At 44.7% G+C, this 13,544-nt stretch overlaps 1 protein-coding gene across 1 annotated transcript in view; it reads left to right on the forward strand.

Annotated features, from left to right (window-relative positions):
• Positions 1-13,544, forward strand: part of NBAS (NBAS subunit of NRZ tethering complex) — a 408,512-nt gene that overhangs the window by 58,312 nt on the left and 336,656 nt on the right. The window contains exon 12 of the mRNA XM_048845538.2: positions 5,146-5,274. Within this exon, the coding sequence (XP_048701495.2) occupies positions 5,146-5,274 (129 nt within the window). The remainder of the gene's footprint in view (positions 1-5,145; positions 5,275-13,544) is intronic.

Consider the following 13,544-nt stretch of genomic DNA (forward strand, 5'->3'; position numbering starts at 1 on the left):
GGCAAATCTACTGTGGGGGCTGCTGTGATGCAAGTAGCCCACGCAATCAAAGATCTGCTGATATCAAGGGTAGTGACCCTGGGAAATGTGCAGGTCATAGTGGATGGCTTTGCTGCAATGGGATTCCCTAACTGTGGTGGGGCCATAGACGGAACCCATATCCCTATCTTGGCACCGGAGCACCAAGCCGGCGAGTACATAAACCGCAAGGGGTACTTTTCAATAGTGCTGCAAGCTCTGGTGGATCACAAGGGACGTTTCACCAACATCAACGTGGGATGGCCGGGAAAGGTACATGACGCTTGCATCTTCAGGAACTCTAGTCTGTTTCAAAAGCTGCAGGAAGGGACTTTATTCCCAGACCAGAAAATAACTGTTGGGGATGTTGAAATGCCTATAGTTATCCTTGGGGACCCAGCCTACCCCTTAATGCCATGGCTCATGAAGCCGTAAACAGGCAGCCTGGACAGTAGTCAGGAGCTGTTCAACTACAGGCTGAGCAAGTGCAGAATGGTGGTAGAATGTGCATTTGGACGTTTAAAGGCGCGCTGGCGCAGTTTACTGACTCGCTTAGACCTCAGCGAAACCAATATTCCCACTGTTATTACTGCTTGCTGTGTGCTCCACAATATCTGTGTGAGTAAGGGGGAGACGTTTATGGCGGGGTGGGAGGTTGAGGCAAATCGCCTGGCTGCTGGTTACGCGCAGCCAGACACCAGGGCGGTTAGAAGAGCACAGGAGGGCGCGGTACGCATCAGAGAAGCTTTGAAAACCAGTTTCATGACTGGCCAGGCTACGGTGTGAAAGTTCTGTTTGTTTCTCCTTGATGAAACCCCCCGCCCCTTGGTTCACTCTACTTCCCTGTAAGCTAACCACCCGCCCCTCCTCCCGTCAATCACCGCTTGCAGAGGCAATAAAGTCATTGTTGCTTCACATTCATGCATTCTTTATTCATTCATCACACAAATAGGGGGATGACTACCAAGGTAGCCTAGGAGGGGTGGTGGAGGAGGGAAGGAAAATGCCACACAGCACTTTAAGCACAGCACTTTAAAAGTTTACAACTTTAAAATTTATTGAATGCCAGCCTTCTTTTTTTTGGGCAATCCTCTGTGGTGGGGTGGCTGGTTGGCCGGAGGCCCCCCCACCGCGTTCTTGGGCGTCTGGGTGTGGAGGCTATGGAACTTGGGGAGGAGGGCGGTTGGTTACTCAGGGGCTGTAGTGGCAGTCTGTGCTCCAGCTGCCTTTGGTGCAGCTCAGCCATACACTGGAGAATACTGGTTTTGTCCGCCAGCAGCCTCAGCATTGAATCCTGCCTCCTCTCATCATGCTGCCGCCATATTTGAGCTTCAGCCCTCTCTTCAGCCCTCCACTTACTCTCTTCAGCCCGCCACTTACTCTCTTCAGCCCGCCACCTCTCCTCCCGGTCATTTTGTGCTTTCCTGCACTCTGACATTATTTGCCTCCACGCATTCGTCTGTGCTCTGTCAGTGTGGGAGGACAGCATGAGCTCGGAGAACATTTCATCGCGAGTGCGTTTTTTTTTCTTTCTAAGCTTCACTAGCCTCTGGGAAGGAGAAGATCCTGTGATCATTGAAACACATGCAGCTGGTGGAGAAAAAAAAAGGGACATTTTTAAAGACACATTTTATAAAACAGTGGCTACACTCTTTCAGGGTAATCCTTGCTGTTAACATTACATACATAGCACATGTGCTTTCGTTACAAGGTCGCATTTTGCCTCCCCCCACCGCGTGGCTACCCCCTCAACTCTCCCCCCTCCCTGTGGCTAACAGCGGGGAACATTTCTGTTTAGCCACAGGCAAACAGCCCAGCAGGAATGGGCTCCTCTGAGTGTCCCCTGAAGAAAAGCACTCTATTTCAACCAGGTGACCATGAATTATATCTCACTCTCCTGAGGATAACACAGAGAGATAAAGAACGGATGTTGTTTGAATGCCAGCAAACATACACTGCAATGCTTTGTTGTATAATGATTCCCGAGTACGTGTTACTGGCCTGGAGTGGTAAAGTGTCCTACCATGAAGGACACAATAAGGCTGCCCTCCCCAGAAACCTTTTGCAAAGGCTTTAGGAGTACATCTAGGAGAACCGCGAATGCCAGGGCAAAGTAATCCTTTCACATGCTTGCTTTTAAACCATGTATAGTATTTTAAAAGGTACACTCACCAGAGGTCCCTTCTCCGCCTGCCGGGTCCAGGAGGCAGCCTTGGGTGGGTTCGGGGGGTACTGGCTCCAGGTCCAGGGTGAGAAACAGTTCCTGGCTGTCGCGAAAACCGGTTTCTCCGCTTGCTTGCTGTGAGCTATCTACAACCTCATCATCATTATCATCTTCTTCGTCCCCAAAACCTGCTTCCGTGTTGCCTCCATCTCCATTGAAGGAGTCAAACAACACGGCTAGGGTAGTGGTGGCTGAACCCCCTAAAATGGCATGCACCTCATCATAGAAGCGGCATGTTTGGGGCTCTGACCCGGAGCGGCCATTCGCTTCTCTGGTTTTCTGGTAGGCTTGCCTCAGCTCCTTCAGTTTCACGCGGCACTGCTTCGGGTCCCTGTTATGGCCTCTGTCCTTCATGCCCTGGGAGATTTTGACAAATGTTTTGACATTTCGAAAACTGGAACGGAGTTCTGATAGCACGGATTCCTCTCCCCAAACAGCGATCAGATCCCGTACCTCCCGTTCGGTTCATGCTGGAGCTCTTTTGCGATTCTGGGACTTCATCATGGTCACCTGTGCTGATGAGCTCTGCATGGTCACCTGCAGCTTGCCACGCTGGCGAAACAGGAAATGAGATTTAAAAGTTCGCGGTTCTTTTCCTGTCTACCTGGCCAGTGCATCTGAGTTGAGAGTGCTGTCCAGAGCGGTCACAATGGAGCACTCTGGGATAGCTTCCGGAGGCCAATACCATCGAATTGTGTCCACAGTACCCCAAATTCGAGCCGGCAAGGTTGCTTTAAGCGCTAATCCACTTGTCAGGGGTGGAGTAAGGAAATCGATTTTAAGAGCCCTTTGAGTCGAAATAAAGGGCTTCATTGTGTGGACGGGTGCAGGTTTACATCGATTTAACGCTGCTAAATTCGACTTCAACTCCTAGTGTAGACCAGGGCCTAGAGAACATGAAACAATGGGTGTTACCATACACACTGTAACAAGAGTGATCACTTAAGGTGAGCTATTACCAGCAGGAGAGCGGGGGGGAAAAAACCCTTTTGTAGTGATAATCAAGGTGGGTCATTTCCAGCAGTTGACAAGAACGTCTGAGGAACGGTGGGGGGTAGGGATAAACATGGGGAAATAGTGTAACTTTACTTTGTGTAATGACCCATCCACTCCCAGTCTTTATTCAAGCCTAAGTTAATTGTATCCAGTTTGCAAATTAATTCCAATTCAGCAGTCTCTCTTTGGAGTCTGTTTTTGAAGTTTTTTTTGTTGAAGTATTGCCACTTTTAGGTCTGTAATCGAGTGACCAGAGAGATTCTGTTCTGTGTTCTCCGACTGGTTTTTGAATGTTATAATTCTTGATGTCTGATTTGTGTCCATTTATTCTTTTATGTAGAGACTGTCCAGTTTGACCAATGTCCATGGCAGAGGGGCATTGCTGGCACATGATGGCCTATATCACATTGGTAGATGTGCAGGTGAACAAGCCTCTGATAGTGTGGCTGATGTGATTAGGCCCTATGATGTGTCCCCTGAATAGATATGTGAACACAGTTGGCAACAGGTTTTGTTGGAAGGATAGGTTCCTGGGTTAGTGGTTCTGTTGTGTGGTGTGTGGTTGCTGGTGAGTATTTGCTTCAGGTTGGGGGGCTGTCTGTAGGCAAGGACTGGCCTGTCTCTCAAGATCTGTGAGAGTGATGGGTCGTCCTTCAGGATAGGTTGTAGATCCTTGATGATGCTGGAAAGAGCTCACCTTAAGTGATCACTCTGGTTACAGTGTGTATGGTAATACCCATTGTTTCATGTTCTATATATATATAAATCTCCCCACTGAATTTTCCACTGAATGCATCTGATGAAGTGAGCTGTAGCTCACAAAAGCTTATGCACAAATAAATTTGTTAATCTCTAAGGTGCCACAAGTACTCCTTTTCTTTTTGTAAGAAAAAAAAAATTATCAAAATGTGTTTTATATTTAAAATTAACTGATTTATTAAACAAATGGAGTGTTCTCTGTTGTAGTTACTGAATTTAACTGATAATTTCTGGTAATCATGTCTTTCAAGGCCCTTCACACTTCATTTTTATTCATAACTTGGAAGAGAAAAACAAGCTATTCTCTTTTTCAACTCCTAATTGGTTCTCAGTTTTGAATTAACTTGTCCTTGAACTGAACTAGTTGAATAAACTGAAATGAAGAGAATATTCTCTCTTTACCTGCAGAAAAAGCTACTTCTGTCAAAAGCTGGTTTAGCACTTCAACAGACGCTCTAGTTCAGGGTGCTTAGCCAGTGATTTTTCCATTATTTCATCGGTTTAACTTTGCTCTAACTTTGGCAGCAAACATATACTGCTTGAATATTATTATTTTTATGTAATTTAAATCATTTTAATAGATTATATTGGGTTTTTAGGCTTTAACATAGGCTGTCATAATTTCAAATTTAATTTTGAAAGGTTTTTAAAAAGAAAAATGTATTTACATTAAAAAAATCTCATTAAAATAAGATTATTTTGATTGAAAAAAAGAGATTTTTTTTTTATCCACCCTATCCTAGCTCTAATCACCAAACACCAATCAAAGAACTGTCTCTTTCTCCCTCTTGCATGCTCACTGTAGTCAAAAGACTACACTATTTCCCCATCTTATTTATTGTATCTTAAGGATCATTTTGGTCCTGTATTTAACAAACAAAGGTGTCCAGTAATATAGATAGGTAGAATACTTTCTACCTGTATTACTAAACTTTTTATATTCCTTTACTTACATTAAAAAATGAAATACAGCATATATTTCATTTTTATAGTATGCTAGATATTTGTAATTTAAAACACCCATACAAATAAGAAATTGTGGCCCTAAAATAAAGGGAAAAGTTAGTCTGTATGCTGAACTGAATTTAGCCTAGTCTTACTGTGAGTCTTGGTTTCTTTTTACACTCTTTATTAAATTGGTTGGGCAGGATGGAGTTTTTAAGATGAATCTTTCTCCTGATGGAACTCTTCTGGCAGCTATCCACTTCTCAGGAAAACTGACCATCTGGGGAATCCCATCTCTCAAGCTACAAGGAGAATGGGATCAAAGCGACCAGGTACATGGACATTTAAATATAATAAATATCATGAGTTTAGCTTTTCTAGGGATTGAGAGATGTTCTGGATATCTGTAATCTTAGCTACCAATATTTCTTTCCATTTATTTGCTTGTTTACAAGGTGCCCTATTTTTACTGATGCTCTAATTTTAATGTCTTCTGCAGCTTTAGGTGAGGGGCCTTTCAGTTGAAAAACAGTGGTGATATTGGAATGAGTTAAAAGTTGAAAGTGTTGAAAATAATATGTAGTTGACAAACCCCAAAAGCATGAAGAGAGTATAATAAACAGATGCAGGTAAACTGAAACACTGTTTCAAAACACAAATCAGTTGAGTATGTAGCCTTTCAAGTTTATAGTTCTGGAGGACTACGTGGTGCAGTCGGCTAATGCATTAGTCTTTTACCCTGGTTAAGTAGTACTTCTCTCCTGAACAATGACACTCCAGAAGGGCTTGCTTTTCAAATGATGAAATCAAAAAGCTATGCTCTACCTAATACAATTTGTCTTAGTTTTTGTAAGCATGAAATTCAGTACAATAAAGACAACCATAGTAATGTTAACTAATCTTTGTGCCAGTACAGTAGTTTCAGTGTTAGGCCAGTTAGATTTTCCACACGAAAATCCTAAATAAACTGCTTATTGCTTCAACCATACAGTGTGCTGGAGTTGTCAGTTAATGATGAAAAGGCATCTGCTTACAGTTTGAAAAATGGCAGATCTGGAATCATGAACACAAAGAACTCTGACTTCTCCTGCCTGATTTTGGAAACCATTTCTTAAGTATTAGATACTGACATAAGCTTTGTCTCTCTTACTACATGTGGTGTACAGTGTTCAGTTAATGTCTTTAAAAATCAGGCATGATCCATTTTATAGGATAGAGTGCACTGTCTGTCCATCCAGTACTTGCTTTTGAAAACCAGAGTTCATATCTGAGTCTGCTCTAATTCTGCCTACTTTTAGGTGCATGCCTAGATGGTGGACTTTTTTGGTTAATGGCATGTAGCTGATGCACTGACCTGATTTCATACTGTGCATCTAGGAGGGAACATTTCATGTTTTAGGCCAGTTTGAAAAAGTACTTTGATATTTTAGCCATTAGATGCAAGGGTCTACTTGCATGGAACAGGCTGTGGGACTGAACAGATTTTGGAACCAGACAGGATGTTCGGTGTCCAAATATGTGAGTTAGAAGAATTATCCTTGATGTTTTCTATCTACATTTGTATCCACAGAATTTGTTTATATGTCTTGTGTATAAATGTCGCTCTAATTTGTTTTAGGGTTGTTCAATTCACAGACTCACTGTTCTTTCTTAGTCTACAAAGTCCATATGTTGATGAATGAATTCCCAACCTATGCTGTTATGTAATATCTTCAATTACTGGTGGTTCACTGTGATTTACTGTCACCCAATATCTTTCTGCACAACATACTGACTACTTTAGGGCTCATGATATAAAATATTTTCTACAGTTTATGATCACTTTTGTAAGATGATTTAAATACCTCAGCTTCTCTTTGTCTATATGAAATACATCTACCTGCTCCCACAATATGTTGAACTCTTCTACAGTTCATGAGTTGCACAGCAGACACCACAAGCTCCAACATAGAGCTTTTTTTTTTTAAATGGTATGTGGATATAGATTTTCATTGATTTTTTTTAAAGTGTTTTCCTGATTATTTCCATATCTGGGCATTATGAGGAGCATTTCCAATTAAGTCTTCCATAATAAGTGACCGGAACACTCACTGGGACTCATTTCATAAGTCTTACTTATATGTGAAGAGGATTGCGGTTCATAAAATACTCTAAAAGATGACACTACACTCCAAATATGGCCTACGACCATAGCGAGCCAAAAGTTTGGACGTCCACTGTCATCGTGTTGTGTGTGTGTGTGTGTGTGTGTGAGAGAGAAATATCTTGGCTCAAGCCTAAGAGATGCATGTTTGTGACTGCCGTGACCAGATCCAGTCTTTGTTTATATTGTTAACATTAAGCAGTCCTATCTGGTAACGACATTTAGGCTCCAAGATATAGTTCTAATTTACATAGAGAACAGCACTTCAAAGAATTTGTTGAAATTTTGGGAAAAGAAACGATGTAATTTTTGTATTTTTTGCGCTTACAAGATCTACATTTGTGTTGAGGTTTTGCCCCAGGATGTTTACTACCTATTACTCATTTGCCAGTGAAGCCGTTTTCATAATTTTATGCATGTTCCAGTAGAAGGTGATATAAGAATGTACTGACGAACCTGCCTCATGCAGAGCCTGTTTTAAAACTATTTTTATATATATTATACATATATCAGTTGGTGTTGAATTATAATGGCTATTTCTTCTTCGAGTGCTTGCTCCTGTCCATTCCATGTTAGGTGTGCTTGCGCCGCGTGCACAGTCACTGGACATTTTTCCCTCAGTGGTATCCATTGGGTTGGCTCTAGTGCCCACTGGTGCCATGTGCTCATGCACTGATATAAGGGGCCTGGGCAGCCCCGCACCCCCTCAGTTCCTTCTTACTGTCTGTGACGGTCGCTGGAACAACTCTTCTTGCCTTGGCAAGGCGTTCATCTGGTGGTTCTGTTATTTCTTCTTTTCTTGGCTAGTTTAGTTACGTTCAGTTTATTTCTTTTAGCAGTAGTGTATATTGTTAGACCCACCCCTCCCTGACTCCCCCTCAGTTGTTTAGAGGAGTATGCTCTCAGCTTCGAACCCTTTGTCACCTGCGGCAAGCTCATGTTGGTGAGCGACCCGCACTCCAGCTGTCTGAAGTGTGTGGGGGAGGCTCATGTGTGAGAGTGTTGCCAGATCTGCTGCCAGTTCAAGTGTCATACGAAAAAGGACAGGGAGGCTAGACTACGGTCTGTCCTGATGGAAGCTGCACTCCAACAGGCTTCGGAGCAAAGCCGGTCAGATTCAGTACTGAATACCTCGGCATTGGTGCGAAGTACTACTCTGGCAGCATGGATTTCTCGGCACCTTTCTCCTTCATTGATGCCGAGGAAGAAGCACAAAACAACGGTCTGAGAGGGGGCACTTCCCAGGGCCAAGGAAGGATAAACACGAGGAGCGCAGCGGAGTGCAACCTGCATTGGACCACTCCTCTACCCCCACTCCACACACGGCACCGTCGACTCCGCCCTGCTCGCAGGGGCCATTGAGTCCAGTGTAAGACCATCTACTGACACCAGGGAGACATCGTAGCGCCAGCGGGGTTGTGCTGACCCAGTACTGGCGGGGCAAGTTCTGGCACCAGCGAGATCATTGAGCAGAAGGGAGCATGTTGCCCTGAGCTCCGGCACTGTTCCCCAGATCCTCAGCACCGACTGGCAGAAGCAAGGGGTACTGGTCCCACGCAAATTGACTCGTCCTTGGAGTCGGACCTGGAGTCATACACCCAACCAAGGGGCTGTTACCAGTACCTGATCTATGTCCCGTCAGATCCTGGTGCGAGTGCTCTCTCAGGCACCTGGCCTGGTGGGCATGTGGTCTGCGCAGGTCTAATGGCCTTTTTGGAATCCATGGGGTTCCACACGTTCATACTTGGGGGTGTCTGATAGAACCATCCGGCATCCGACCTGGACTCTGGTATTGAGCCGGGTACCGATACTCAGGACTTGGTGCTGTGTGATGTGATTGGTGCAGAAGAGGAGGAGGAAGGCCCCCTGCCAGTGCAGGCCACCGCCTCCTCCGCAGAAGAAGCTGTGTCAGGGCTGAGCAGCTCGGTGCCGTAGGATAACTTTAGAGCTCACTAGGGGCTATTGAAAAGTGTAGCTTCTAACCTAGTGCTAGAAGTGGAGGTGCTTAAAGAGTCCACACACAGCGTGAGCAACATCTTGGTCGCAGCAGCCCTGTCAAAGGTGGCCCCTCAATGAAGCTGTTATGGGTCCAGTCAGTTCCTATGGCAGACCATATCCTATCTGGCCCCCACTTATACCCCTGCCAAAGGGTAGAAATACTTATATTCCCATCCCCTTCCTGGGTCCCTTGTGGTTGGAGCGGCCAATGAAAGAGACAGGCAAGGGCTGTAAGATGCGTTCCCCAAGCCAAAGGACTCAAAGAAGCTGGACCTGTTTGGTAGAAAGATTTATTCTACTGGTGGGTTACAGCTCTGCATCTCCAATCAGCAGACCTTGCTTGGGAGGCATGACTGTAATGTCTGGGACTCCATGTCATAATTCAGGAACTCGCTGCCCCAGGATTCCAGGCAGAAACTTTCTGCTCTGGTGGAGGAAAGGAAGACCATAGCCAGGGCCTCCCTCCAGGCTGCCCTAGGTGCCCTGACATGGCTACCAGAACAGTGGCATCAGTGGTGGTCATGAGAGGATGCTCTTGGCTCCAATCCTTGGGACTGCCTCCAGAGGTTAAGCAGGCCAATCAGGACCTTCCGTTTGAGTGAATTTCCCTCTTCTCAGCCCAGATGGATGCAAGACTACATGGACAGAAAGATTACAGGGCCATCCTCAGGTCCCTGGACCTCTATCAGTTTAACTTCTGTACCCGGAAAGATAATGGAGCAAATAATTAAGCAATCAGTTTGTAAACACGTAACAGTCATCACGGATTAGTCAGGAACAAATTGTGTCAAACGAACCTAGTAGCTTTCTTTGACTGGGTACAAGCCTTGTGGATAAGGAGGAAGCAGTAGATGTGGTATATCTTGACTTTAGTAAGGCTTTTGATACTGTCTCGAATGACCTGCTTATAAACAAACTAGGGAAATACAACCTAGATGGAGCTACTATAAGGTGGGTGTCTAACTGATTGAAAAACCATTCCCAGAGAGTAGTTATCAGTATTTCACAGTCAAGCTGAAAGGGCATATCAAGTAGGATCCCTCAGGGATCAGTCCTGAGTCCAGTTCTGTTCAATATCTTCATCAATGATTTAGATAATGGCATAGAGAGTACACTTATAAAGTTTGTGGACGATAGCAAGCTGGGAGGAGTTGCAAGTACTTTGGAGGATAGCATTAAAATTCAAAATGATCTGGAGAAACTGGAGAAATGGTCTGAAGTAAATAGGATGAACTTCAATAAAGACAAATGTCAAGAATTCCACTTAGGAAGGAACAATCAGTTGCACACATACAAAATGGAAAATGACTACTTAGGAAGGAGTACTGCAGAAAGGGATCTGGGGGCCATAGTGGATCACAAGCGAAATATGCGTCAACAGCGTAACACTGTTGCAAAAAAAGCAAACACAATTCTGGGATGTATTAGTAGGAGTATTTGTAAGCAAGACACAAGAAGTAATTCTTCTGGTCTACTCCATGCTGATTAAGTCTCAACTGGAGTATTGTGTCCAGTTCTGGGTGCGCATTTCAGGAAAGATGTAAACAAATTGGAGAAAGTCCAGAGAAGAGCCAAAAAAAAAAAAATTAAAAGTCTGGAAAACATGACCGATGAGGGAAGACTGAAAAAAATTGGGTTTGTTTAGTCTGGAGAAGACAAGACTGAGAGCGGACATATCAGTTTTCAAGTACATAAAAGGTTGTTACAAGGAGGATGGAAAAAAAATTGTTCTCCTTAACCTCTGAGGATAGGACAAGAAGCAATGGGCATAAATTGCAGCAAGGGCGGTTTAGGTTGGACATTTGGAGAAACTTCATAACTGTCAAGGGGGCTAAGCACTGGAATAAATTGCCCAGGGAGGTTGTGGAATCTCCATCATTGGAGAGTTTTAAGAGCAGGTTAGACCTGCTCAGGGGTGGTCTAGATAATACTTAGTCCTGCATGAGTGAAGGGGACTGGACTAGATAACCTCTCAAGATCCCTTCCATTCCTTTGACTCTATGATACCCTGGGACTTCAAGGAAGCACTTCAGGCCTCAGCAACCAGTCATCTCAGCTCCGTCACCTTGCCAACACCTGTTTAAAGAAATGCAGCAGGGGTTATAATCACAGGCAGCCACTCCCTTCCACCTCAGCCTCGTTATTGGGCTCGCACATATCTGGGATGCCCCAAACATAACTTTTGAAGGGGCACCTGAGGACATTATATCAGTTTCTAATACCAATTCTGCCCACCCTTTTGTTTTCTCAGACTGTCTTTCCTACTTTAGCCCGGCATGGTCCCTCATCACCTCGGACAGTTGGGTGCCGAGTATGGTGGAGGAAGGTTATTCCCTTCAGCTTTCTTCCATCTCCCCCTCATCCCTCTTCAGTGACCCTTCTCATGAGCAGCTTCTCATCCTGGAGGTGTGTCATAAATATAAAGGGAAGGGTAAACCCCTTTAAAATTCCTCCTGGCCAGAGGAAAACTCCTCTCACCTGTAAAGGCTTAAGAAGCTAAAGGTAACCTCGCTGGCACCTGACCAAAATGACCAATGAGGAGACAAGAGACAAGATACTTTCAAAAGCTGGGAGGAGGGAGAGAAACAAAGGATCTGTCTGTCTGTCTATATGCTGTTTTTGCCGGGGATAGACCAGGAATGGAGTCTTAGAACTTTTAGTAAGTAATCTAGCTAGGTATGTGTTAGATTATGATTTCTTTAAATGGCTGAGAAAAGAATTGTGCTGAATAGAATAACTATTTCTGTCTGTGTATCTTTTTTGTAACTTAAAGTTTTGCCTAGAGGGATTCTCTATGTTTTGAATCTAATTCCCCTGTAAGGTATCTACCATCCTGATTTTACAGAGGGGATTTCTTTACTTCTATTTACTTCTATTTCTACTAAAAGTCTTCTTGTAAGAAAACTGAATGTTTTTTCATTGTTCTCAGATCCAAGGGTTTGGGTCTGTGGTCACCTATGCAAATTGGTGAGGCTTTTTATCCAACATTTCCCAGGAAAGGGGGGGTGCAAGTGTTGGGAGGATTGTTCATTGTTCTTAAGATCCAAGGGTCTGGGTCTGTAGTCACCTAGGCAAATTGGTGAGGCTTTTTACCAAACCTTGTCCAGGAAGTGGGGTGCAAGGTTTTGGGAAGTATTTGTGGGGAAAGACGTTTCCAAACAGCTCTTCCCCAGTAACCAGTATTTGTTTGGTGGTGGTAGCGGCCAATCCAAGGACAAAGGGTGGAATATTTTGTATCTTGGGGAAGTTTTGACCTAAGCTGGTAAAGATAAGCTTAGGAGGTTTTCATGCAGGTCCCCACATCTGTACCCTAGCGTTCAGAGTCGGGGAGGAACCTTGACAAGGTGTAAGCCCTCCTTTGGGTAGGGGCTGTGGAGTAGGTTTCCTCAGAACTTGAGAGTGATAGGGTTTTACTCCTTCTATTTCCTGATCCCAAAGGCCAAAGGGGATCTTTGACCCATCCTAGCCCCGAGGCGCCTCCACAGTTATCTCAAGAAACTGAGGTTCTGCATGGTCTCCCTGGCCTCCATTATTCCTTCTCTGGATCCAGGGGACTGGTATGCTGCCCTCGACTTGAAAGACAAATATCTCCATTTTCCAGGGCCACAGAAGGTTCCTCAGATTCATTGTAAACCAGACCTACTACCAATTTACTGTCCTCCTCTTCGGCCTGTTGGAAGGTTTTTACAAAATGCGTGGTGGTGGTGGTGGTAGCGGCTTTAATCAGAAGGCAAGGTGTTCAAGTCTACCTTTATCTCAATGACTGGCTAATCAAGGGCCAGTCCAAGGCTCAGGTGAGAGCCAGCATTTTTCTGGTTCTAGCTACTTTCTGAGCCATGGGTCTATTGATAAATTAGCAAAAGTCAACTCTCGTTGCCATGCTCAGTTCTACCCAGGCCAGAGCCTTTCTCCCAGAGGTTCACTTCCTGACAGTGTCGGCTGTGATATCGAAGGTCAAGGCCCACACTGTCATGACAGCCTCTTTCTGCCTCAATCTTTTAGGTCACATGGCTGTGTGCACTTATGTGGTACAACATGTAAGACTGCACCTCAGACCCCTTCAAGCTTGGCTGGCCTTGGTGTACTCACCGAGCCGCCATCACTTGGACTTGATGGTTACAGTTCCCACCCCAATTCTCGTTTCCCTCGACTGTGGAATCGTCCCCAACCGGTTAGTGCGGACATCCCCTTTGTCAGTCCTCAGTCATCAGTATCCCTAATCTTGGATGTATTCACTCTGGGTTGTGGGGGATCACCTTGAACACTTCAGGTTTCTGGGCCTGTGGTCCTAGGATGAGCTCTCATTGCATATAAATGTCAGTTGCTCAGAGCAGTCCACCTAGCGTGCTGGTGTTTCTACCCCATATTGTGGGCAAAGTAGTGCAAGTGCTCATGGACAATGCAGCAGCCATGTTTTACATCAACAGGCAGGGAGGGGCATGCTTGTTCACCCTCTGTCAA

Source organism: Caretta caretta, chromosome 3 (assembly GCF_965140235.1).
Source record: "Caretta caretta isolate rCarCar2 chromosome 3, rCarCar1.hap1, whole genome shotgun sequence".
Lineage (NCBI taxonomy): Eukaryota > Metazoa > Chordata > Testudines > Cheloniidae > Caretta > Caretta caretta.